This window comes from Gymnoscopelus microlampas (genome assembly GCF_963454915.1).
Source record: "Gymnoscopelus microlampas genome assembly, chromosome: 7".
Lineage (NCBI taxonomy): Eukaryota > Metazoa > Chordata > Actinopteri > Myctophiformes > Myctophidae > Gymnoscopelus > Gymnoscopelus microlampas.
Window position 1 is genome coordinate 22,009,607 of NC_139944.1, and position 27,888 is coordinate 22,037,494.

The following is a 27,888-nucleotide window of genomic DNA, read 5'->3' on the forward strand; positions in this document are numbered from 1 at the left end:
GTTCCTCTGACCTTTTAGAGACATGGTTTGTTTGCAGTCTCAAATAGGTTTGTCCACATTTCACTCCCTCACTGAATATCTCCTCTCCTCTCCTCTCCTCAGACATGAATGAGCACAGCTCGCGGAGTCACAGCATCTTCCTCATAAACATCAAGCAGGAACACGTGGAGACCGAGCAGAAACTGTGTGGAAAGCTTTACCTGGTTGACCTCGCTGGCAGTGAGAAGGTTTGATTGATTGATTGAATACTTTATTAGGCAAAAAATGTAAAACAGCACAGTTACATTTAAAACAGGTCCGTTCATAAAAGTCCTTGCAGACTTGTTTCCAATGAGGTAGGAGAGAGGAGGGAGGTGCTATAGAGCCAAAAACAAATACACACAATGGAGCACTTGGGTGGCGCAGGGGTAAGTTTCCTTCCACAGTGGAGAGCAGGGGTTATCCGCAGTGCCTCCGGCATGGTCGGGCACTTCAGCAAACAAAGTTGGCCGTGTTTTATGGTGGGAAGCGACTCATGCAGGTTGATCACATGCGTGTCTTGAGAGGAACTGGGAGGGACAGCATGTTCTTTTGCATGCATTACGCCTGAGCTCCCAGTGAAACTCCTCACTGTCAGGTGAAAAGAAGCAGCTGGTGACTATGGGTATCGGGGGAGACATGCGCTCGTCTACACCCTCTGCAGGGGTTAGCAGCAGTGACACACAAGTGGGGGGAATTGTCATAACTGCTAAATTGGAAGAAAAAGGGGAAGAAAAAAAAGACTGGAAAGAAACACACAGTGATGTTCATTGCCTGCAGGGTTCTGGAGCTCTGGGACCAGAGTTCTTCTTTTAACAATGGCTGCTTTTCAAGTATCAATGAAATAGCTAGAACAGAGAACAGCACAGACAGACTGAACCTGAAGGGAGCTGCACAGTGCAGCTATCTGCCAGCAAGTCAAATCTGATTAATTGCATTGAATGTTTGCTTCAGTGGTTTCCGATGTGTAAGTCGGGTGGGATTTGAACCTTTGGGGAAATCCCATGGCTCCATTGATTACATACATTGAATTGCTGAGAGTCCATATTAAATGGTAACTGCGATAGCGCCTGACCACCACAGATGTCTTTTCTCTTCAAAAACCTTCAAACCACAGAGGCTCTTTCCCTGGGCAGAAAGAAAGTCCCATATGAGACAGAGGTCAACTTGAGGAGAGTCCCCAAGAACCATGTACAGTAATTGCCACCCATATTTAAAGTTCTAACAGGTGAAAGTCAACTGATGGCGGTGTCATCACCTCAGTAAAAACTGTTTAACTCTGGAGCATAGGTCATATACTGTACGCACAAGAGGAGACCGCGACTAATGCACATCAGATACGTGACTGAACTGAACTAGAGCTGAGTTGGAGTTCTTGATTCCTGGATGTGCTTCTATACTGCTGGGCTGGTATTGATGCAGAACATAAAGGATGTCCCTGAAGACACTCATTTAGCAAAGTTAGCTTTAGACGATGTGAGGGTCACAATCTCTGGATAGATGCTGACTGTTGTGCTTTTAGGCTAATACGTGCTGATGTGGTGTCTCTACAACCCATCTCAGTGGTTCCTGGAGGAGAAGGGAAAGGCAATGCTCCAGTACTCGACTCTCAGACCAAATATTATTGACTGACTGTGTGATATTTGTACTTTATTTTGACAAATGTTGGGAAGGAGTGATTCTCATATTTCCCCGCTACTGTTGCACACTACTTAGTAAGTCTACCGCTGTCCCGTGGAAATGTCCCAAGAAGCATTCCTGTAGAGCTTAACTTTAATAGCTGTCAGAAACCCTCCAGAATTCTAGTTCACTTTCCCATCACACCTTATGTATTTTTCACATTACAGCGCAGTGTCATTGTCTTCACTTGATCCCAGGGTAATGAAATCAATTTTCTTTTTTCCCTGCAATGTCAGCTGTCAGTTGACATCAAAAAGTGGAGGCTTCTCAGTGGAGCTTATTCGCAGGTGTTGCACTTTGTAATCTAATGCCTTTTTGTGTTTCTGTGTCAGGTCAGTAAGACAGGCGCAGAGGGATCAGTGTTGGATGAAGCAAAAAACATCAACAGGTCTCTGTCTGCCCTAGGGAATGTCATCTCAGCCTTAGCTGAAGGAAAGGTACGATGCTGTCTGGATGCTCCTCTGTGCTACAGTCCTCTTTCAATTGTTTCCGACTCAGCCGTGAAACTGGTTATGTTTTCGAGCCTGTGAACATTCCCCGCCTGTGTATATTACAAACTAGAGTCACCACACTGCATTGAATTAGGTTACATGGGCAGTTTAGAACAACTTCTAAAAAGGGCCCCAACAAGGCATTTTTAAAATTACCTTCAAACACCAAATGACGCCCAACAATTGCAGAAGATGAACAGTACAGTAGCTTATATAGAGACAACACTGGCTACTAGTGATCTAAAATTTCAATATTTTTGTTGTAAGGACTCCCAGTTTGATATGCATTATACACTGCCTTTTGATACACTGTAAAATCCTCAGTGTTATTTTAACTCTGGGAGAGTACAAACAGGTCCATTTGTTATACTCTTGGAGTTAAAGACCGTTAGGCTCCCTCAAGGACCCTTAGGGGTCTCCGGACCCAGTTATCTAAAACATTATTTAATTTAATATTTGTTATACTGTATTAAGTCCCAGAATTAATACAAATGCTAAATAAAATGTTATGCTACATTAATCTCAAGGGAAATATTTGGAAACCCCAACAGTATAAACTATAAATGTACTAATGTTGCAGCACAATTTACACTCAGTCAATGTTCCCAATGTCCTTACTGGTCCATAGAATTTAACCATCCAACCATAGCTTACGTAAGCCCTGTGTACACACTCGGAGACTGTAAATGTCGTCACGAGTCATTTATATGTGGACAGTTATTTATTTACTAGTCATTACTTTGTCAAGGACAGTTCTTTTATCAGGTCGAATAGAGACGTGAATGTGCATCCTGAACAGTCAGCTTGTCTGCCCAAATGTCGGTGGCCGTAATTTATTTCTACTGTGTCAAAGTGTCCTTGAGCAAGACATTTAACCCCTAACAGCTCCCTCCGGGTCCTCATCATGACCATATGAGCAGCCATCAGCTGGGCGAAGCTTGAACTGAATAATAATGAACAGAGATCTCCCCCTATTAAAGGGATGTTTCACTTTCAAATAAAATAACATTTAAAAAAAATAATGGAAAAATCACGGCCCCCTCACGCATTAGAATGTCCTTCTAATGCGTGTTAATATATATTTTTAATGTTTATTTTATTTGAAAGTGAAATATCCCTTTAATAAAGTAATTGCATCTGTGTTATGAGTGTGTGGCGTCTCCCCTTAAGACATTCCCCTGCTGTTTCCGATAGCTAGTGTTGCAGTGGCCCAGAGCCTCTGCCTGATGACCAAATACCTAGTATCTCCCCGAGTCAGGGGGAATTCCCCTTTAGGCTAGTGGTTAAGATGATGACTTTCCACATGGGAGACCTTGGTTACATTTACGGGGGTTACACTAGCACCTCACTGAAATACAGTCGGTGTGCATTAACACCTTACTCGTGTGAGTAAGGTGTGAATGTGCTACTTTTTAGTTCCTCTGCTGTGTCTCGCTGTCACTGCAAGGCCACTTCCCCAGAGATATGACTTTTTAAACATAAAAAAGGTGCAATGTGTGTGCGCAGCCAAATCTTGAGTCCACTTTTACACTCTCAGAGTTAAGCTAATTAAGCAGACTTTGTTCTGTGGCGGTACATCATTTCCATATTATTCTTAAAGTCTGTTCTATATTGTTTTTTGTGTGATTCATGTTTTATCTTACTCTCTCTATCTTTCTTTCTTTCTTTCTATCTCCTGCCTCATTCTCCAACCCCCCACCGGCACTCTCTCGGTCTCCTTATAGAAAAGCCATGTGCCGTATCGTGACAGCAAGATGACACGTATCCTGCAGGACTCGCTGGGTGGGAACTGTCGCACCACCATGTTCATCTGCTGTTCCCCATCCAGCTTCAACGACGCCGAGACCAAATCCACCCTGATGTTTGGCCAACGGTAAGGCAAAGCACGCATGTCCATGCTCACTGAGCCGCGGCCGCTTTGCTTGCTGTGAATCTCTGCTTTGCCCCCAATGTCGAAATGTGTTATGCACAGATATACACTATTCACTCACACAGCTTCAGAGGAGGGTTTTTCTTTTAGAGACGATGCGAGGGTGTTATCGTAGCCCTCTGGGATAAGCTGGAACCTAGTTGCAGGGATTTGGGTTTCTTGACAGCTTTCCACTCCTACTTTGCTTGACTCTCATTGTTAACGAAGCTCACACTTTAGAATGATTTATACTTTGTCGTTTGGTGGCTTCATGAAATAGCCGATCTACAAGCTCACACCGTGTCACAGCACGACGAGTTGTGAGCTTGTAGATTGCCTATTTTCGCTGCGTGACACTGTACACATTGTACAACAAAATACTAATCCGTCTTATGACAGACTCTCCCTGGAAGGCCCTATTATCTCTTTTTATTTTCCTCTTACTAATTAATTCCCTACATATTGCCTGAAAAAAACCTGCAAGTTCAAATAAATAATATATGACTGAGTTTCTCCCAGTACTATAATTTTGAGGTCAATTGACTTCAAATTGATATTTTATAATCGCTTTTCATCCAAGTAGGCTTTAGAAAATCAGCAGTCTACACATTTGATCAATTGTGGTTTAAAGCTCATGCTTATGATGGGACAATGATAGATGGTAGATGGCAATTAAGATTCAAGATTCAAAGACCAGGTCTATGAATGTATGGCAGACTCCACCAGGCTGTGCTACAAGTAATGTCCCACATAGTACAAAATGTAATACAAAACAAAAGTGATAATACATGTAATGTACTACTAGCAGGGGTGAAATTGGGCTGGAAAGGGCTGGTATGGCGTTCCACTAAAATATTCTGTTCCAGCACGCCATACCGGTAAGATGAGGGGGAAGCAACTGATGTGAAAATGCCATATAACCTGTCTGCCAACAAGAAAACACAATCTAGCCTATTAACGTTAGATCTACATAAGAGTTAAAGTGCTTCTACAGCGTTCCAGTGGGTTTGTGTCAACGTATTCCATGCTGTTTATTTCCTCCACAGAGAGGTTTTGTTCAGTCGTGAGTCATATGTCAATGTCTGTGGTGCGCATGCATGCTCAACTAGACTGGACTAGTGGCCTGTGGCCTGTGATCCGTTCGCTTTGCAGGTTGCAGAGCCGGTCTAGAGCGGATAGGGAAACAGCCATTGTGCGTGCGTGCGTGCGTGCGTGCGTGCGTGCGTGCGTGCGTGCGTGCGTGCGTGCGTGCGTGCGTGCGTGCGTGCGTGCGTGCGTGCGTGTGTGTGTGTGTGTGCGTGCGTGCGCACAAATTACTGGATACAGTAGGCGGGCTCTACACCGGATCAGTTCACTGAACAGTAAATAGATTACAGCAAAACAGCCGTGCTTGGATTGATTGGTTTGATTTATTATTCCTGTATGCTCGATTATTTCCCCCCTCACAACCAACCACACAGTCTTGACATAATTTCCACCAACATTCTAAACATTTTTGTGGTTCGTCCAGGATGACACATTATAGTTAGTTTAGTTACTTATGAGTTATAGTTATGTTTAATTTAATTTAAATTGAATCAAAAGTGCATACACCATTTGATTTAATTTAGCTATACATCTTATCTTATCACTCAAACAGAGAGCGTCTCCTTTCAAACCCCAATGGTTCTAATCAGCCCCCCGCCCACAGGAGTGGCCCAATTCTCTCACAACTTGCTACAAAAATCCCTCATGAAAAACTATATAATCTCCTACCTTTCATTTTCAACCTTCACATGTGTCTCCTTCTCTAATAATCAAAAAGTGCTATATATTTCATCTCGCAATTTACTTCCGGATGGTTCGTTTTGCACTTTTTTTGCCACATCGGTCACGGGAAAGAAATAAGCGCTGCCGTGGTCTATGGAAACGAGCCCAAAAGTGCACCCAAATAAGCCCAAAATCGCTTATACAAACAGTCAGACCTGGCAACGCAGCCTACGCCAATCATGCGTGAGAGATCTACAAGCTATGGGGCAGAGACGCCACCGTATCTTAGCAACAACTACAGCGCTCACTCTCATTGGTCGTGTCACGTTAAGAGCAGTCTCCAGACAATGGCATCGCAGACAGCTTGCTGTTACTGCTGTAGCCATCACAGTTAGTCCCAGCGACGACGGACAGGGCGCTGTGATAGCTGCCATGTCGCTAACGCGAAGGTGGTTGTCATGCCTGCAGCGGCTGTGCAATCACTTTGTCAACAATGCACGTTCGTGTGGTGAATGTCAATATTGCTGCTCAGTTAGTCCATTGTAGATGGTGTATGTTTGTGTGTGTCTTCTGGAGAACTATGTAGCTCCACAGCAACTACAGTATCTAACGTAATGACAGGACCGCCCCGTGCAACGCATGTTAGGCTGCATTATGGTCATGTAGTAATTTCAGATAATTTCGCTCCGATTACAGCAGTGCTTATCAACCCTTTCACGCCGCCCCCCCCCCAAATAAACGTACTTGATCTGGGGACCCCCCCATTCTGTTTGACTCCGTTCCACAAGTACATATTGTGAAAATAGCCGATCTACAAGCTCAAAACGCCTCACGTTGAGAGGCTTTGTAAGCTTCTAGATCGGCTATTTTCTACATGACTGCCTCTTTCTTACATTCTTTGACAATGTGGCCCATGTTTTCATAGTATAGTTTGTTGACTACTTTTGTTGCAGAAATGCTCATTTCCTTTACTTTCCTTTTTTTATTGTCTCCGCCAGGCCGAAAGGCATGGCGCAAGACTATGTTTCACCCCCTGTCCGTCCGTCTGTGATAGCTAATCTCTCACATCGTTGACTTGATCGCAGCAAAATAACAGCCCGATGAGTCAGTGAGAGCTGGATAAACGAGGTAAAATGTGTCAAAAGGAGTCTGTACGGCTGTCGATAAATGAACACATGACGTCGGTGGGAGAGGAGATATTGTGTCTTTTGGACAAACAGCAGCGTCGTGCTGATGTTTGTTGTGTGAAGCAGCTTAATGTCAGAGTGTTTGTGTTGGAGCGCCTCAGTGCGGCTGCAGAGTTCATGTGCAACCTCTTCCAGAGAGAGACAGAGACACTAGAAACTCTGCTGGGGAAAAAAAACACTGCTGGGCATTGACTTTCATATGGACATTGATCTACACACTGCAGGTATATCTGCTACACACACAACATCAAACTACACACTGCAGGTATGATGCAGCGTTTGCATTACAGCCAGCATGCCAGCGTAGTTCCCATATGGTTTCAAGGTGGGCTAAACCATATGGACCCCATGTCAGCAATGTCAGCGGCATCCACTTCAGTCCCAACTGCGATGCCCATGCAGGCTATAAGTAGCTTCTACCTGGCCCTTAGGTGGGCCCCAACTACCCATGTTTATGTGGGACCAAGGCGGGTCCTACCTGGGTTTGCCCATGCAGGCTTTAACTGGGTTCTACCTGGGCCCTAGGTGTACCCTAACCAACCACAGTGCAGTGCCCATCGCTCCAATTGTTGTGACGTCAGGGCTCTCAATACTGCACATTGGTGTAGGAGGAGGAGGGCCTGCAGGGCGACCGCACACATCGCTGAACCAATGGTAGCCCACGGATGTTTCCTCTGGGGATTTACAATCTGCCCCTCTATGCCACATATCATCCGCACTACAGGGTCTTCACTGACCGAGCCACGGCCCCCACTGACCCTCATGACTACATGGCTACGCCACTTATATGAGTTGCCAAGTGGCCGCGGGCGCTACGTGGGCGTGGCCGCGGGCTAGACGCGAGCCCCCGCGTAGCGGGGGCGAGCTTCTAGTTATATCAAGTGCGTTATGTGCTTGTAATTTCAAAACAGTTTAATTTGTAATTTCAAAGAAATATAGGCTACATAAATCATTTTCAATGCATGATATCATGTGCTTGTAATTTCTATACCATACTGTACACGGGCATAAAGAAATTGAATGCATGTGTTCAGGAATGCATGAATGAGGGGGAAAAAATAGCAGTTGAAGGTTTGGGTATAGTTCCGACTTCCGACAATAACTTCAAGCCACTTTCGCCCCTGACTACTAGTAATAAGTAATACAAGAAGTAGTAAAGTCTTGTGTAATATATAAGTGTGCAGAAACAGCATCAGTACACAGACATTGGTGTAGTGAATGACCATAGTTTAAGATATTATTGTAGTGTACAATTTAGAATTGTACCTTCCCTGAGGATCCTACCTGTAGATGTATATGTTGCAGCCAAAAAGGAAAGTAAAATACAGAATATAGAATATATACAAAATAAATAGATGAATAAATGAGCTACCAAAGCTATACAGAATAACATACATTCATGCAGCAGAAGGATGAATAGGTTATCAACCATTTTCATAAACACTGCGGCTTCAGCAGATATGCGACAATGTGTGGCTAGTCGCGCATGAAATGAAGACATGGTTTGTGAGTATGTGAATTACACTTCACCCAGTTGAGGATAGTACTGTACAATAGACAGTGGTCCTCAAAGTGGGACCCGGGGACCCAGCAAAATGAGTTAATATAGCATCAAAATCAGTTTAACCACTAGCTCAGCTATTTTGGCCTGGGGCCCTGGCACAAAATATAAGACATGAAATAGTTTAAGAACCACTGGATTAAGGCAACCACTATATTACATATAACCTTATAACCTTCAGTTAACCAGTAAAAACATTGAGACCTAAAGTCTCTTTTGCAAGGATGAACTGGACAAGAGGCGTTCACATAAAGAACAAACATAAGCATAACAACATAAGACAAAGTAACATAGAAACACAAACTACCGAAATTGAGACTTGCTCACATGAGAGAACATAAAATAGTTTAAAATGTTTAAAATGTTTTTTAAAATAGTTTAAAAAGTTTAAAATGTTAAAACAATAAAATGTTAAAAACAATAACAAATAATAACAAAATAAAAAGGGGGGCTATATGTCAAAGCAGGAACAGCAATTGGCTTCAGCTATAATCCCTTTAAAACTCCATAATGAAACCAAGGATGCCAGTTTCACTCTGGTCTGAATGTCATTAAAACTTTTTTTGCTTGCCTCAGTCCGCGTTACAGGCACTATATAACGCAACCAAGCGTTTGATCTGAGGTTGAAAGAGTTTCTAATTAAGTCGAATTTGGAGAAAATGTCAGCTGGAAGATTACAGAGAGGAGCTTTGTAGATAAAACACATACCAGTGCTGTAACCTGCCTGTAGATAAAGCAGACCAACCAACTAAGGAATAAAGCAGGCAATGATGGGTTCTATAAGCAGAGTTACAAATGTATCTCAGGGCGGATTCAGACTATGGTCCCGGGTGCGCACCCCGGACCACATGGCAGATGTTGTGATAGTGTGAATGTAGCGTACCGTTCCCCGGAACGGATCACTGTACCGTACTCGGGACCGCCTCCCGAGGTAGTCTCGGGTGCGATTGATGCGTCCTCGGGTACGGTACGCTGCAATGTGAATCCATCCGTACCGACAGGAGGAAGTGGACTGCTAATCATATATAATTTAGATATTTTCATAATGACACATTATTTTAGCTGGGTTATACCTTCTCATAGTTCTACTTGAATGTTGACAAGAAATAATAATCCCGCTAGTGTTTGAGTAGCGCGAGCCGTGAAAAAACATAAACAAAAAATCACACCCAGTGTGAAGAGAGTGGTGCCTTTGAAAGTGTAACTGGTTGCATCCTTGTGTTGCAATCAGCAACAATATGTTGTCACGTGACACGTGACAACATATTGTCACGTGTCACGTGAAGCTTGACCAATCAGCCGTGCTCAAACATACGGACGGACATACGGACGGACACACGGACAAAGTCAAATGTAGGAGTGGTTGGCACCACTCAAAACATATGTGTAGCGTAACGCTGCCGCTATGATGAATATACCAAGGATTAGTCTGTGACGTCACTGCTAAAATACCAAGGGTGCGTCAGTGACGTCACTATCATATTGACAATAACAGAGACGACGTTACATTTTGAGGTTTCGAAGACCAACGCACACACTGCTTTGGTTGTGTATTGTTGTTCTGTTATTATTATAACTCAAGACAACGTCAAGAACACAGTCAAACTTTATTATTCACTCTACATTCTGACAAGTGACTCTTCTTCTGTGAATGACATTCTAATAATCTCCCAAAGCCCCATAGTCAACCACGCCCCCATGAGGCACATATTTACCATTACTGTTGAATGAAATGTACTCGGGCATGGATGAATCGTGGCCAATGTGAATGCTGGCCAGCTGGGAGAGGCCAATTGTACTCGGGAACGGTTCGAATCAATCGGACCCAGTCTGAATCCACCCTTAGAGCAGCATGGTATAAAGCAGGGGTCTACAACGTTTTTCAGCGCTGCAGATTAAACTTTTTCATAGATTTAATAGATACAGTAACTTCACTGACTATCATCAGTGTTATTGTTTATAGTAGAATTGTAGTTTTTTTTAGTTTATCTCAGACTTTTAACCACTTATCCCTCAGTACATAGTAAACTTGACTTTGTACTTGGTCTGCTCCTTTTTCCCCTCTACACCAAACCTATTTGCCGAAAATAGACGATCTACAAGCTCCCAACGCCTCGGAGCTAATGTTCCTCAGAATAGGGATGCTAGGGTTCAGGTGGTTAATGTAAAAAAAGATCCTATCACACAAATATTTGGCAGCACTGTTGTAACTCTGAGGACTAAGGTGGTTAAGTCTGTTTGTGGGTTTTTATAAATACAGAATTAACGAATGAAAAGTATTAAGAGCTTGTTACTAAATAATAACTACACTGAATCCATTGGAACACAGGTTCTGTTTTCCATTTCCTGAAAAGTAGCAGTTTTGGACATACAGTACAAGGTTTCCACCCGACAGCAACAATATACCGTACTATTATTACCATGAAGTTCTCTGTTCTATGATAGATATTCTTGGTATCACTCATTCTTGGACACATGCCACATATCTGTTTGCTACTGTACCAGTGAATGTCATGAATGGCTGTATATTTTGAGAGTTTCGCTGTATTTAAAAGTCCTCCTATCCCTTCATGCACCATCAACCCCACTTGGCAGGAGCCCAATTTGTATACAGCGTCAATTAATAAAACAAAAGCTCCATACTTGATAGATTGAACATAATTAATTCACAAATTCACTGGTGAAAGATGTACAGCGATAAATGTACTGTATATTCACTGACATATTCACTGTGCATTGTATATTTTTATTTTTATTTTTATTTTTATTTTTATTTTTATTTTTATTTTTATTTTTATTTTTATTTTTATTTTTATTTTTATTTTTATTTTTATTTTTATTTTTCAGTACCTCTCCTCTGTTTCAATCTCTGCTGATGCGACGTCTGAATTTCCCTCTGGGGATCATAAAGTTTTATCTCTCTCTTCCATTCACTTTACATTTTCTCTGCATCCCCCTCATCCCCCCCCGTCCCCCCATCAGAGCTAAGACCATTAGGAACACGGTGTCGGTGAACCTGGAGCTCACAGCAGAGCAGTGGAAGAAGAAGTATGAGAAGGAGAAGGAGAAGAACCGGAAGCTGAAGGAGACCATCGAGAGACTGGACACCCAGCTGAGTCGGTGTAGGAACGGTGAGGTTCACTCAAAAATCTCCACTTTGCCCAATATTTTGGACCAATTGTTGGTAATTCCAAGATAAAAACGTCAGAGATCAGATTTTCATGGTCAGTACTGTTATGACAGCTTGCAGATCCAACTCACACAGAAACTTTACGTATAAGTAGCCAAGGGAACCGACGCTTGCCGAGCCATGTGGCCCATATGTCAGGAGCCTGTCACTTGTTTCCTGAGCCTGAGGCAGCTTGATGTACACCCCGTGGACATGACGCTAGTATGTTGGAGGGACTTACCCACAATCCAACACTTTATGCTGAGGGACAAGCAGGGATGCATTGGGTACCATTTTTATAGTCTGCTAATGCTATGAGTTGGCTGGGGATTGAACCCCGACCTCCCAGTCTCTGGGCGGACTCACAGAAACTGCACAGAATATAAACTATGTGCATACGTGCTCTCTCTTCCTGTCTTTCACTAATACAGCTTTTCCAGCAATTTATGCTTTATTTCTTAGACAGGATAGGGTAGAGAGACAGGAAACCAAGGTGAGTGGAGAGGCACCCGAGACATGATGGGAATATGATTCAAACTCAGGTCCTTGTAACTCACAAGGAGCAAAATGGTCTGTTCCATTAAGTGGCAGAGCCAACAGGCAGGCACCGCTCAGGTATGAAAATTTGACCAGCCTGTTAGCCCTATTGGCCAACTTTGCTCAGTCTGTAAAATTACCCTCACTATAATTTGAAAAGAGGCCAGAGGAGACGAGGCTGCCAAACAGTATTTTGGGCATGTGCCGAAAAAGCTTTGAAAAAGCTACCCTCTCTTTTGTATGGTGTCGATTGACTGGATTCCCTGGTATTGTCCCAGAGACCGTGGAGTCATTATGTTTCATGCATCCCCGTGGTATTAGATATCCAAAGAGCAGACAAGGCATTATCTACGCATGATTCATGACTTAATTCCCAAAGGAACACGGAGAATATTGTGCACCAACGCACGCACGCACGCACGCACGCACGCACGCACGCACGCACGCACGCACGCACGCACGCACGCACGCACGCACATATACAGTACATACATACATGCGTACTTCAGATAACTGAACATCATCTCCCACTAAGGCATGTGCATACTGACTTTCTCTCTCTCTCTCTCGCACACGCACACGCACGCACACACACACACACACACGCGCGCATACGCATGCGTAAATTACTGACCACTATCTCCCACTAGGACTATAGGGTGTACAGTGTGGGTCGTTTCAAATGTCAATGCACTCAGTGGTTTCAGTGACATTCTAGCCATGGAATGCATCCTGTCCTCAGTGTCCAGTGTTTGGCTGTGAGACAGCTCCCTCACTACTGGCCCAGAATGCTAAAACACTATCTGTAACACATCTTCATTCATCCTTTTATAGTGGATATCATCGCTGTCGGGCGGAAACCTCGTATGTCCAAAACTGTTACAGAAGAAAATGGAAAAAATGTGTTCCAATGAATCCGATGTAGTGCACGGACCCCCCCCCCCCCCCCCCCACACACACACACACACACACACACACACACACACACACACACACACACACACACACACACACACACACACACACACACACACACCCTTAGACTTTATCTCACTCCCAGTTTATTGCATTTAATTTCCTAATGGATCATTTTGACAACATGGCTGGCCCTCGTCTGCCCTCTGTACTATTGCCTTCCTCAGGCCACGGTGTCCCATAGATGGGGGCTGTTGACCTCCAATTGATGTGCTGCTGCCTCACTCTTTGTCTCAAGGATGCTCTGAGGATGGGACCATCTGTTGTACAGTACATACAGTATATACAATACACAATATTCCTATCTGTCATTACATCTACACACTTTAGGCTAGAACAGTGATTCTCAACCATTTTAATATCAAGGACCCCCAGTTTGATATGCATTAGCTCTGAGAGAGTTTGGTTGGAATCAAATGGAACCAAATGGACCTTACTGTTCCATTTGATTCCATCTGTACACTTTGTGAGTTACAGACCCATAAAGCTCAATATGGTTTAGCTGGGGACCCCCTGGAACACACTGAAGGACCCCTTATATACTTTATTCAAAGAATGAATTTGTACAATGATGTAAGGCATTAATTTACAAAAAAAAAACAAGCAACAAAATATCATAATGATATAAGTACATGCTGTTGATTAGGAAGCTAGATTCTTCTTCTTTTTTTGTCAGTTTTACTTTCATTCAGATGGCATAGTAGAGAGAACGAGAAGGACACATGACACCGGTCCCAGCCTGGAACTGAACCAGGGCCACACGCCATGGGACCATGTGGTCGATGTACCCAACCCCCCACCCGGCGATGACCCACCCGAGCGCCCCAAGCTTTATGCTTCTTTATGTCCGTGCCTTTTATCTGGGGGGTGGAAGGGGCTGGGGGCGCAGTACCACCTCCAGTGTTACATTTATACAAAAATAAATTTAAAAAACAGGGGGGGAGACATTTTCTTAAGAATGTAAGCCCTAGGACAAATAGCAAAAATAGACCATCTTCAATCTCACAAAGTGTCACAAAATGTGTGACCCATTGTGAGGTTGTATATCTGCTAATGTTATTATTTTGTTAATAATAATAAAAATGGGAACTTTTGAAAACAAAACCCTTTTCCCAAAATAGGGAAGCCAGGGTTAATGTGAGTAAGACTATGCAGGTGAAGTGGGGTAATACTGTGTCTGAACATTTCTATGTAAATAATGGGGTGAAGCAAGGGGGGATTTTATCTCCCCTACTGTACATGGACGATTTATCAAGGAATCTGAACCTGTGTAAAACTGGTTGTGTCATAGGGGACTCTGTTGTCAACCACCTTATGTATGCGGATGATTTAATTATCTTTTCTCCGTACAGTGCAGGCTTACAACAGCTTCTGAGGGTGTGTTCGCAGTATGGCATTGAATTCAATATTAAGTATAATGCCAAAAAGAGTAGCATCATGATTGTACGAAGTAAAGAGGATAGAAGGGCTGTATTCCCTAATTTTATTCTCAGTAGCAACATACTATCTGTGTGCAGGGAGATTAAGTACCTTGGTCACTATATCTCTGATGATCTTACAGATGACAAAGACATCAATAGACAAAGATCCAAATTATATGCTCAGGCAAATATACTAATGAGGAAATTTCACAAATGTTCTGTACATGTCAAGGTATCACTTTTTAAAGCTTTCTGTACACCTTTGTATACGGCTCACCTATGGAGTAATTACAAGGTTAGCAGCATGCAAAAACTCAAAGTAGCATATAATGATGCTCTACGGTTGCTGGTGAGGGTACCAAGATGGCACAGTGCCAGTCAGCTGTTTGTTAACTTGGGGGTACCTACCTGTCAAGCCCTACTAAGAAACTTAATGTACAAATTCATATGTCGTCTTGAAGAGTCTGACAATCATGTTATCAAGATTTTAATTAATCCTATCATGAGCTCCACTAGGTTCTCGTCCATGATATGGAAACATTGGCGAAACAGCCTCTACAGACTGTGAGCAGCTGTAGAAGGACTGTCTTATTGTTTTATATGTTTTATGTTTTGTTTTGTTTTATATCGTTGCTTTTATCTGAGTTTTAGCAATGAGCAACTGTCATATGTATTGTTTTATGGACTCTGAGTCTGAAATAAAGATTGAATTGAATAACAAAAATGTTTAATAAAATTGTGATACTATCAAACAAATATAAAAATATCAAACATATCAGACAGTCTACATTTCCCAAAAGGAAATCCATGTATTTAATTCAGTCTGACCAGAAGCGGGAATAGAACATATCGCCACCGGTGATGAAAATTAATGACCAGAGGAGGGATATCAAAAGCAGAGGCATTGTTCTCCCGCCGCCCCCACCCCAGCAAATCGAACCCTTAACTCCTCATTCTTCGCCGCTCCGCTGGCCACCCTGACACCGGTAGAGTCTGACCCACCAAGCTGTTTTGTGCCTCTTTTGTAGGTGAGGATGAACCCGAGGTCGAGCAGCTGAGTTCGGAGGCGACGGAGGAGGAGGAGGTCAGCCCCCCGGCCCCCGAAACCGGGGAGAAGGAGCTGCCTGCGGACATCTGCAGCCCCTCCTCCCCCACCTCCCCCAACTCCTCCATCGTGGTGCGCATCTCAGAGGAGGAGCGGCAGAAGTACGAGGAGGAGATACGCAAGCTGTACAAGCAGCTGGATGACAAGGTGATGGATGGACAGGGCTGGTGCAATTAACTGAAAATATATCGTCGTGGTCGGGGTGGAAACCTTGTATGTCCGAAACCGTTCCCCTTTTTTTTTTTTTAAAGGAATGAAATAAAATAGTGAAAATAGCCAATCTAAAAGCTCACTGTGTGTTGTGATGCAACGTGCTGTGATCTTGTAGATCTGCTGTTTTCACTGTTTTTGTGGGACACTCATTAGGGCACTCAGTAGGGCATTCATTTACGGGAAAAAAACATAAAAAGTTGAAATATGGAGATACAAGGTTTCTGCCCGACAGCGGCGACATACAACCTCTAACTGACTTAATCTTGCTCATGTAGGATAATCGAATAATTGAGAAGCAGGTTTTTTTAATAATCGTCTAAATCGATTAATATGATTAACCACTTAAGCCCTGTGTTGTACTTCGTTGTAGAATCATGGCCTGTTAAAATAGGCGATCCATCTATTTAAAGATATTTTTGAGGCTTTTCTGCCTTTATGGGATAGTACAGTGGAAGAGTGACAGGAAACGGGTAGAGAGAGACAGGGAGTGACACACAGCAAAGGTCATCGTGCTCGGGAATCGAACCCATGACTCGCTGTCAGGCTACATCAGAGCCCACATGTGGTATGCGCCTTAACCGCTAGGCCAATTACTGTAGCTCCCCCAGGTGATCCATCTATGTACAAGCTCACAATGCGTTGCGATGCATTGTGTATAGTATAGTAGTATTGTACAATACACAATGCATCGCAATACTCAATGCGATGCATTGTGTATTGTACTTCGTTGTACAATGGTGGCTTGTGAAAGTAGGCGATGAGTATGCAAAAACATACTGATGTAGTACATTTAAAAACTATTCATAATGTTTTGTAGTTGTATACAGTATATTGCTATAATAATGTGTTGTTGTCACAAAATCCAAAGGTACACCTGGACTGGCTTGCATAGTAAAATCCAGTGTTAATTTGATTCTTACACTCTCAGAGTTAAATGAACACTTAAGATTATACCGGTTGTAAATTAGGAATACACATGGTGCAGACACATTTGCCCAGATTTATTCAGAATGTACAGTAAGTCATTTGGGAAGATCTAATGTTCAAGACCAACATATTAAAATTCTTAGCCTGAAGCTTATTACAATATGGAACCTGCCCATACACACACACCCACGCGTACATTTTAGTCTAAATGCTGTGTGCACTTTAATGTATCAGGAACAATACCGCAATGTAGTTTCTCATGAATGTTTGAATAAACAAGCTCTTTTCAAACCTATTACCCAATTACAGTGCTTTGGTAACTATATTCAAGCATACGTTCACACACAATCCATGGGGATGCATACATTACTTTTTTTCCCCTTTTCTTTTTTTCTTTTGGTGCACCCCCCGCAGTAGTAGCTGACATTGCATCTTACATGTTTATTGGCTGGGGATTTTATTATATTTTTTGCAATCTTTTCTTTTTTTTGTCTTTTTCAATTTTTTAAGGGTAGACCAGACCAGACTGAAAAACTCTGGATCGGAGTAATTTTAGATGTGTGTAACAACAGCATACTGTATGCCTATATCTATATTCTTGTGTATAGGTTTATAGTATTTCAACCACATGAACCATAGCATCCCTATTCTGAGCATGTCATAATAGGCAAACATTCTGTGAAAACAGGAGAACATTGTGCAAAAAATGCAGATCTACAAGCTCAACGTAACGCAACACACTTTGGGATTGGCATTTTTGGTGGAGAGATTTGGTAAAAAGGAGGTGACCAAGTACAGACCCCCGGGGGACCCCGATCATCAAAGTATACAGTAGGATTTAGGTGTTAAGAATCAAAATCAGAATGATTGTATTTGGCAGACCTGTTTGCACATACAACCTTTTGTCAGTGTGAATTCTAATTCCTCATTGTGTGTGTGTTTATCATTGAAGGATGATGAGATTAACCATCAGAGCCAGATGGTGGAGAAGCTGAAGGAGCAGATGCTGGATCAGGAGGAGGTAAAAGATCTTAGTTTAATATTAATGTATATTTGTTTGTATGGTGAAGGAGACCGCACACTGAAAACAACAGTGAATGTGATGTTGTTTCACAATAGATGAGTTCTTGGGGGACAACAATGCATTTTCATTTGCCAGAAGGCATTTGAGAGGCCTATGTTTTGTCTTGCTAATGCCAACCTATTTAGTTGAACTTGACAACTGTTTAGCAGCTTATACAGTACACAACCAAACCAACACAATCTGTTTGAAAAGTTTAAGTAAGGTCAGTCCAAAGTTGGGTTTTGTGCTAAAGTGAACGTGGGAGTGAACATGCTGGCAGAGTCGAAACTGGTAAATATGTAAATGGCCATACCTAATCATCAGGGCTGGCAATGTGCATTTCATACTGCATCACTTGTTAATTAGCATCTGCCGCTATCTATTAATCTGCAATTAAAAAATACATATAAAATTGAACATTCCTGTGATCCTAGAGAAGGCCAAAGAACACAAGACAAGAGACACTTTTATTTTTTATTTTTTATTTTTATTCAGAAATCTTTAATATTTGGTTCACAGACAGGAAGACAGAAACAAAGGGATCTGGACATCAACTTATCAATGTACCACAAAGTGTCCCACAGTGGCCTGTGGCAGTGTGTACAGTATACAGGCACTGATGGAAAATAATCTCAGTTTTTACAACATCATTTCATGTTGGTATAGCCAGGGAGGGCCTGTAGGCTGCAGTACATACTGTACCAGCACTTTGGATAATGCAATACTGGATATTTATGGCATCCACATGTACAGTATGTGTGACATAAGGTCTATAGTGGGCTACACATACAGGCACAAATCATGTAATATGGCTCGGTTGGTCAATATGAATTATTATTAATAATAATTTGTGTCCCCTTTTAGTTGTTGTTGGGTATTGCTAGAGTATATTTGCACACACATAGAATTTGTCCTTTACCCATGCTATCTACTAAGAGAAGTATGTGGATGCCATTAATACAGCACCAGGGGAGCAGTTTGAGGTTAAGTGTCTTGCCCCCAGGAACACTTCAACACTGTAATCATATCCAATTGAAGAATCCACCTTTTTCATTCATTCAATCTTTATTTAAAATTCTCGGAGAGATCATTGAGGGAGACCCTCATTTACAGTGATGCCGAGATACCTACTTACTGTCTTCTTTTGGCAGGGCTTTGGCCCGGTTTGTGTATGAGTACACACACACACACACACACACACACACACACACACACACACACACACACACACACACACACACACACACACACACACACACACACACACACACATCACGCAAGCACGAATATTCATTCATCTTTGCGTGCTTTTGAAGAGCATGGTTCTCCCTTGGTGCTAAGTGCTACCGTGTGGCTGCTCTCTTGCTGTCCTTCAGCTTTTAGCCTCGTCTCGCGGGGACAGCGAGAGGGTCCAGTCGGAGCTTGGCAGGCTGCAGACAGAGAATGACTATGCCAAGGCAGAGGTGAAGGAGGTGCTCCAGGCCCTGGAAGAGCTGGCGGTCAACTATGACCAGAAGAGCCAGGAGGTGGAGGAGAAGAGCATGCAGAACAAGCTGCTCGCTGAGGAGTTGGCTAGGAAAATGGTGAGTTGCTTGTCCTATTGCTGGAGGACAAGCTTTAGTCAAAACACAGCAGGATTAAATGTGTCTCTCATTGCATGTCATAACCCAGGGATTCGGTCTGACACAGAGACTGAATTGGTCACTAACTGTCAGTAAAATATACTGTACCCATCATATGTCTTAGATGAAAAGCACTGACAGACTACAACTTGTTCAGAATGCGGCAGCCAGAGTTTTAACAAAAACCAAGATGAGAGAACATATGACTCTAGTTTTAGCATCCTTACACTGGCTCCCGGTAACTTTTAGGATTGATTTTAAAATCCTTTTAATAGTTTTTTAAGGCACTTCATTGTTTAGCACCGTCCCACCTTTCTGATTGCCTGCCCAAATATGTTCCAACCCGTCTCCTTAGGTCATTTAGTGCTGGCCTCCTCGAGGTGCCAAAAATTAATTATAAAAAAGCTTTCTGCTTTTATGTGCCAACAGCCTGGAACAAGCTCCCATTACATATAGATAGCTTTAAAAGCTAGCTCAAGACCCACTTTTTTACTCTTGCTTTTAGTTGATTACATGCTATTTTCTTGTATTGTTTTAATTGTGATCTTGCCTCCTTTTAATTTGTTCTTGATCATGTTTTTGATCTTATTGTTTTTAATCTAGTTTAATATTGTGTTATTTTTCTTTTGATGATTTTGTTTTTTTATGTAAAGCACTTTGGGCTGCATTTGATGTCATGAAAGGTGCTATACAAATACATTTATTATTATTATCACTATATTATAACCTCAAAGGAGAGCATATAGTGTAGGGCTGAACAATCATTATCTATCGTTATCTTCTACAACGTCGCAAAAGGGAATGATGTGGACGGTACAATTCATATTGTCCTCACTCACCCTGCATGTACAGCTAAAGCCAGCTACATACATGCCTTCTCCAAGTGTATTTAATAGCTAGTTCAGTTCATTCCACTCTTTACCTTTCCAAACTCTTGCTTTTTCTCTGTGTGTCGAAGAGAAAAAAGTTCAAGATTATTAACTCTGGCATGGGCACAGTTTCACGGGACCTGCTCGCTCACCTCTCATTGATAAAGGATTACTGTCTAAAAGACGGCGCCTGGTGGTTTGGTAAGCAAGCAGGCTTAACAAATCAAATCCTTCCATAACCTTACCATTGAAGTTGGTTCCGACTCAAAACAACAGTACTGATGGTCGAATGGTCAATGATTTTCAGTGACCATTGCAAAGCTTAGCACGTTCATCAAGTCGGACAAAAGTAAGAGTTTGATTTCTGGTCGGCATTCAAAATTAGTGCACTTTGTTAAGTCTTATTGATATGCATGCCGTTTTTTGAAGAATAGTTTTCATTGTTGCTACATTTAAAATATCAAATAACGAGTGTGAACCCATAGATTTATGACATTTTGTTCAGATTGTGCAGCCCTAGTGTGCACAATATGAATACTATGTGTCCCCCTTCTGGAGTTACAACCTAAGCTATGATTTTTCCTGGAGGAAAACCTGAATCCTTCCAGTGAAATTCGATATGATGTGCACTCAGGAACATTTTCAATCTCTCTTACTGTACATGTGAAAACAATGTCATGGCCATTTTGTGTGCAGCCAAACGTTTCTGCCTTCTTCAGTACATTAGCTGCATGTGGGCTCAGCTCTTCCCTCTGATGTAGGCGTTTCATTGCCTCACTCGGGCTCGCCTCACGGGGCTCAAGCCCTTCTGCCAACTCAGCACCATTCCAGTTGCATACCGATAGGCAGTGAACACTAAATGATTGTTCCCTCGGGCAGCTCATATCTCAATTATCAACAGTATCACAGTCTTTTAATATATAATATACACAACGCACGCGCGCACGCACGCACGCACGCACGCAATCAATGTGTTAAAGGCCATCCACACCAAGCACGATAACTATAACAATGTATTATGTGAGCATACACACTGATGTTTTTGTTATACTGTAGTTGTGGTGTGGAATTGTACAAATTATACTTATCGTGCTTGCTATAGTACCAATGACTATCTATCTAACAAATGTATATCCAGGAATTTCCATCAATTCACAAAATGCATTACCACTGACTATCCCTCTAACAAATTGCCCACAATTCCGTACATATAGAAAAGTACAGCCTTATACTGAGGTTTTAACCCGGTCTTGTTTAAGAATCAAGGTCTCTCTATCTCCTCGTCTTAATGGAGACGTCTCAACTTCAAGCCCCATCAACCTCAGGGCACTTAAAGTACCTCATGTTCACATTCACATTTTAAAATGTCTGAGCAAAACATCTGATCATTATTCCTGACAGCACTTTTTATGCTCATTATTCAGGTTTTTAATTACCAGCCACAGCAGGGGGCCGTATTGTTTTCACCTTGTGACTCTGTGTGTGTGCGTGCGTGCGTGCGTGCGTGCGTGCGTGTGTGTGTGTGTGATCATGGCAATATGTGGTCCTAGAGACACATAATGTAGCGGGAACTACAGCATTTTTCAGGTTTATATTGTCTGTCTGCCTGTGGACACAGACAGACAGACAGACAGACAACGTAGAGGTGGAAATAGCCACACTCCAAAGAATAGACTGTTGCAAGACTGTTGGCTCAGATACCCATTTTTTCTATTGCTACATCCGGCTAACACGTTTCAGCAGAAGGCTATATCAGAGCAAAGACTTTGCTCTGATGTACCATCCTTTACCATCTTCTTACCATCTGCCATCCTTTTATGTGACTCAGAGCAAAGTCTTTGCACTGATGAAACGCGTGAAACTGATGTAGCAATGAAAAACGTGCATCTGAGAAAACCGTCTCGCATTTCAATTTTTTGAAGTGTCGCTATATTTCCACGTCTGTGTTTTTTTAACCACATGAAACCTAGAGTCCTTATTCTGGGCCAAAATAAGGAAAGGAAGGAAAGGCAAAAATGTTGACATGTTGTGAGCCTGTAGAACGTCACTTTCATTGAGGAGTATTGGTGTATAGAAATACTAACGTACCTGGTATAGAGTCTTGGGGGACTCCGGTCAACTAGAGTGGTTAAAAATATGGAGACATTTATGTCTTTAAAAGAACGACCAATGTTTGGATCTGATCTCAATGTGTGCTTAGCCTATGTCTTTTTATCCTATCGTCCAAACCTTTTGAAATCAGCAGAAAGTGAAAATCAACTCATTCTTCATCTAAGAAATCATCTAAGAAATGGACTTTATTACCACAAAGTGATAATGTGATTATATTAGGGATGTCCGATTTTATCGGCCTCCCGATATTATCGGCCGATATTAGCATAAAAATTTATATCGGGAAAATATCGGTATCGGTTTTTGAACATTTTTTTTTTTTTTTTTTCTTTTTTTTTTTTCTCCTTTATAAATAAGTTACAGGAGTTCTTACTGTATATGGTGTGTGTGATATGAAATTTGAGCTTACCCTAATCACAATAATCCCTGCATATATCGGTATCGGTTGATATCGGTATCGGTAATTAAGAGTTGGACAATATCGGTATATCGGTTATCGGTAAAAAAGCCAATATCGGACAACCCTAGATTATATGAAATGTGTTCTTTGAAAGATTTGAGATCTTCAAGTCCTCCCAAAAATCATCTCCATGTGTGTGTAGTGTACCATCCTTTTAAATGCCTAATAAATTGATTATTATTCCAAACGTACTAAATCAAATGATGCCATGTCTAAATGCCAAAGAACAAGACATAGGACTTTGGACAACGATTTTCTCAAATGTAATTTTGTGCAAACTATCTAATTAAGCAGAATGTTATTATAATTATAATAAATAATATAATTATTATAAAGTTGTAAACTGGAAAGTTAAGGCAGTTGTTCCCAAATATTTATTTTGCACATTTCAAGGTGAGAAAAAAACTATTGTTTCATTAGAAATTAGTGAGTGAGGAACACAGGACACAGGCTGCCTAATCTATGGCACAGCAGTTTCTAATCACTGGTGATGGTGAAGGACAGTGAGATACAGAAGGCTTAACAAATGGAATTTAGAAAGAAGAGAGAATGTTGAAAGGTATTAATTATGGAGAGAAATTTAACTAGAAACAATACTGTAGGAAATACGACTATTGAAAGTGGACCAGTGGACCAGAGCCCCCAGAGGGCATCATTATTCACTTTGTTAAAGGCCCATCCCTATTTCATCATCTATTTCACACTGACAGTCTGTCCTCCATCTCCCTCAGAAGCCAGACGAAATGACAGAAGCAGCCCAGTGAGCCTGCAATTCTATCGTCTCTTTGCTAAACCCTCCTAAATCCACCTCTTCCACTGAATCACCTCCCCCTAAGGCAAAATAGCTTTATAGATCCATCAGCTGAACACCTTCTTTTGTGGCCTCTCACCTGCTGCCATGGGCTTCTGTCTGAGGCCGGGCGGGCCGGCTGGCTGGCTGGCGGTCAGCCAAGGTGCATCACTGAACACGCATCACAGAAAGGATGAGCACACGCCTCATTACACAAACCAATTTGGGGCTGCCTGACCCATTGTGTCCAAATCCTCCACTCATAGCAAAGCGGACCAGATTCGACACTATTGTGCCGTGCCTTGTTTTTGTACGTTGTATTCATGTTTTAAACCACAAGTTTGTTCATTTAACTCTGGGAGTTGCAAATGGATAACGCAATATTGAGGATTTTAGTGTGAACTGTAGCCTAAAGAAAATTGCCACAGAGCAGTACATTTATCACTGCCTTTACGACTCTGCCTTCTCGGTTGTCTTCATCATCGCTCTGACTGGATACTCCTCATCGTTATACCAGAGGCTGGAGGTGTCATCACTCATATTTCCTTTCATCCGTTTTTCCGTCAATGCCCCCTTTATTTAATTCATCCATCTGTCCATTCAAAGCACTTTCATATAATAAATCCATTCATCTATTGATCGTGTGACCAGTCCCGCAATCCATCTCTTCTTTTACACATCTACAAATCAATCTTAGTAATTTGTAAAATATTTATAGTAGTATTTATATACAGTACACACACACACAGTATATATTGACAAATTTGGCTTTAACCATCATCCTTCTCCAGTTTACCCAATTTGCCAACTGATTGCCATTGATTAATTGCTTACTGCTAGTTACTTTAAGTTAATGCTATGACATGAGCTTGAACCAGAAAGTGATCAAGCAGATTGGAGTTAATGGAATGAATATACAATATAGTGACTGGGTTGAGTTTAAGTGATAATGGTCCCTTCAGATTGCAGATGCTCTACTTCTTAACAACTTCAAACAGCTTTTAAATGAATGTCTGATCTCAGACACCACTGATGTAAATTATTCCTTTGATCACTGGCCATCCATCTATCTGGGCCCAAGCAACTCTTCATGGGAGCCAGACAACTAAAACTGTAATGAGTGTCACTAATTGTATTGATATTTTAATAGGTATGCCTTAGCTCAGAGGTTGCCAACCTTTTCGGGCTTTAAAAGGCTGGCGTGATCACCCAGAGCCAGACAGCGAAAATCATAATTGCTTTTATAATGTACGTATGTACGGTATGTCTTAGTATAGGCTGCTATCAGAATATTATAAGCACAGTAAGTAAGTAATAAGTCAATCATTTTATAATAAAACCTAACAAAGAATGAGACAATAATGCTATATGATATATATATATATATTATTTATATATATATATCAATTCTGGCTATCAGGGAAGAAAAGTGATATGCAGCCTTCACACCTACAGTACGTTGCACTGCTGATCCGACCAATGTGTCAGGGGTTTTGTCAGAGTACCCGTTGTACCCGTCTGTCTTTGTGCCCATATACTAATATATGGGCACACAAGGGACAAAGACAGACGGGTACAAATATCTGTCTGTCTACCTGTGTCCCTTTTATGCCCATATACAGTATGGTGATCCCTGATGTCCATACCCCCTATATGGGCATATATATATCTGCGGTTCTAGGCAACTGGACATCCATATATGCCCATATAGACATATCGGTCGGATTGGCGGTTCTACACAACCGCATATCCGAGTCCGCAAACCGAGTTTGAAGTCGAAGTCGGTCAGTGCCATATATGCACATGACCATATGTCCATAGCGGTCGGATCTGTGGCTCTGGACAACCGGATCTCCATTATATGCCTAGGGGCATATCGGGTTAATATAGGATAATGAAAGGAATAGTTGCTGGGACGTTTAAAATACTGATGAAAGCGCAGGACATGATCCTGTGTCATAAACCCATAAAAATTTGACTGCTTGGTTTTAAAATTCAAGATTACGAAAGAAAGAGGGCGGTTTCTCAGCTAGGGGTGGGCAGACAGTGTATCCAACTTAGGCTTTGCCATTGTGTACACAAAGCGGATTTCCCATTAAATGTTAATTTTAGAGGATTTGTCCCTTGATGATATTGCATTTCGCCTTTCTTTTCTGTAGATTTTTGAGAAACAAAAATCAAGACTACGCTTGATCAAAGAGGTAGTAGGTAACGGAGATCATTGTAGATAATGCCCAGCTGTAAACGTTTTCACTGTGTTCACTGTGTTTCACTATTCAAGCTGTTAGAGCTATTGTTGGAGAAAGGATGTTGTTAAGTCTCTTGCTTCACTTACACAGACCCTTTCACTAAGCCAGTGTTCCTTCCCCTTCTATCTTCATAGTCTATTGATTTGTCATTTAGTGCCCATTATGTTTTGCTCCTCAGATTTCTTGGATATGAGTGAGGTCAGGGGTTAATACGTATCCTATAATCTCTCCTTCTTCTCCTGGCTGCTCTTAACGATCCCTCTTTATTTTCTCCTCCCGACATCCCTCTCCTCCCCTTCCTCTGAAACTTTGTCTTCTCCTTCTTCTTCTTCTTTTCTCCTCTTGTTTTTTCCCTGTTATGGCTCCAATGATCACCCCCCCCCCCCCGCCCTTCCAGGCCCGCCTGATGGCATTGGAGGCAGAGCTTTCCCGTATCCAGGAAGCGAGTGGCCACCAGAGGAAACGCATCGCTGAGATTCTCAAGGGGCTGATGAAAGACCTGAGTGAGTTCAGCACCATCTTGGGAAACGGAGACCTGAAGTTGGTAAGTGGTTCAACCAGACATACCGGTATACTATATTCTATATAATAAAGTTCAAGTTGTGGTGGACGGGCGGCCAGATTATGCCCACATATGGACATGTGAGCATGTTTTTGGCGGAGGGGGGGTCACATTTGCTCTCTCACTATCAACTATAGGTGCCAGACAAGCTAATACACAAATTTGATTGTTGATCTTTCTATGCTGGCTATAATGTGTGAAAGGAGTTGATGCCCTCAGGCTCGCTCCAGCTGTGAAGTGCTGCTATGTCTAGACTGACCTGGGATCAGATTACAGCAGCGCAATATACGGTACGGGGGCAGTAAAGCTGCTCCTGCTTTAAGTTCAGTGACTTGGAGAGAGGAGAGCGCATTTTCCGATGAATTGAGTACAAAGGCCCCAATGGAAACAAGCCATAGTGCTTTCCTCTCTTAAAATCCTCTTAACAGACCTTGTATTGAACTGTACTTCCCTGTGCTTGTCCTTGCAAACTGTTAGTAAATTATTCAATCAATCAATCAAGCATAGCGCATCAAACTATTATTAATATGGAATCAAAGTAATATGGAATCATGATTGATCGCACAGATGTGTGGATTTTATTTTCATCAAGGTGAAAACATGCAATTTTAATGTTATTGTATCTTATTTTTAGCTGCTACATACTGTAGCTGCTAATTAATTATGTATGCTATATAATAGGTCAGGTCTGTAATAATGGACAAATGGAATCTCGGAACGAACCTCAGGGGTCCGTCTTAAAGAAAAGAAAAATTAATCGGGTCCACTCGGATCTCGGAACAACTTTCACGGGTCATTTAGGCTTTGGGTCTGTCATTTTGGACCTGCAAAGAGCTCTAGTATTATGTTCATTGTTTATTCTGACTTTATCCATGATACAATTGTCACTTAAAAATACTTTAAAGTGCTTATAGTTAATTAAATTCCGAGGAGTCAATTAGGCTATTGCCTGCTCTTCTTCGGAGCTACACCAAAACTGACAGTGAACCTCATGACGTCTAGCCACACCCACCACTATGTCCCCCAACTTTTTCTCCCATGCAGGCACCTCTGACTTGATGTCAAATGCCCCTATACTCAATTCAATTCAATTCAATTCAATTCAATTCAATTCACCAAACGTGTCTGTTTGTCTGTCTGTACTAGACATAACTCGGTCACTGTAAGACAGAGCAGCTTGACATAATTAAAATAGCCTATCACCAGCTAAAAGAAATCC

General features: G+C 41.9%; 1 protein-coding gene across 1 annotated transcript in view; it reads left to right on the top strand.

Moving 5' to 3' along the window:
- kif5ab (kinesin family member 5A, b) overlaps window positions 1-27,888 on the top strand; it is a gene marked incomplete at both ends in the record, with an annotated part of 129,593 nt that overhangs the window by 67,209 nt on the left and 34,496 nt on the right. The window contains 8 exons of the mRNA XM_084061759.1: window positions 103-227; window positions 2,031-2,135; window positions 3,914-4,062; window positions 11,578-11,726; window positions 15,726-15,949; window positions 17,895-17,963; window positions 19,382-19,588; window positions 26,505-26,651. Of these exons, the coding sequence (XP_083917885.1) occupies window positions 103-227; window positions 2,031-2,135; window positions 3,914-4,062; window positions 11,578-11,726; window positions 15,726-15,949; window positions 17,895-17,963; window positions 19,382-19,588; window positions 26,505-26,651 (1,175 nt within the window). The remainder of the gene's footprint in view (window positions 1-102; window positions 228-2,030; window positions 2,136-3,913; window positions 4,063-11,577; window positions 11,727-15,725; window positions 15,950-17,894; window positions 17,964-19,381; window positions 19,589-26,504; window positions 26,652-27,888) is intronic.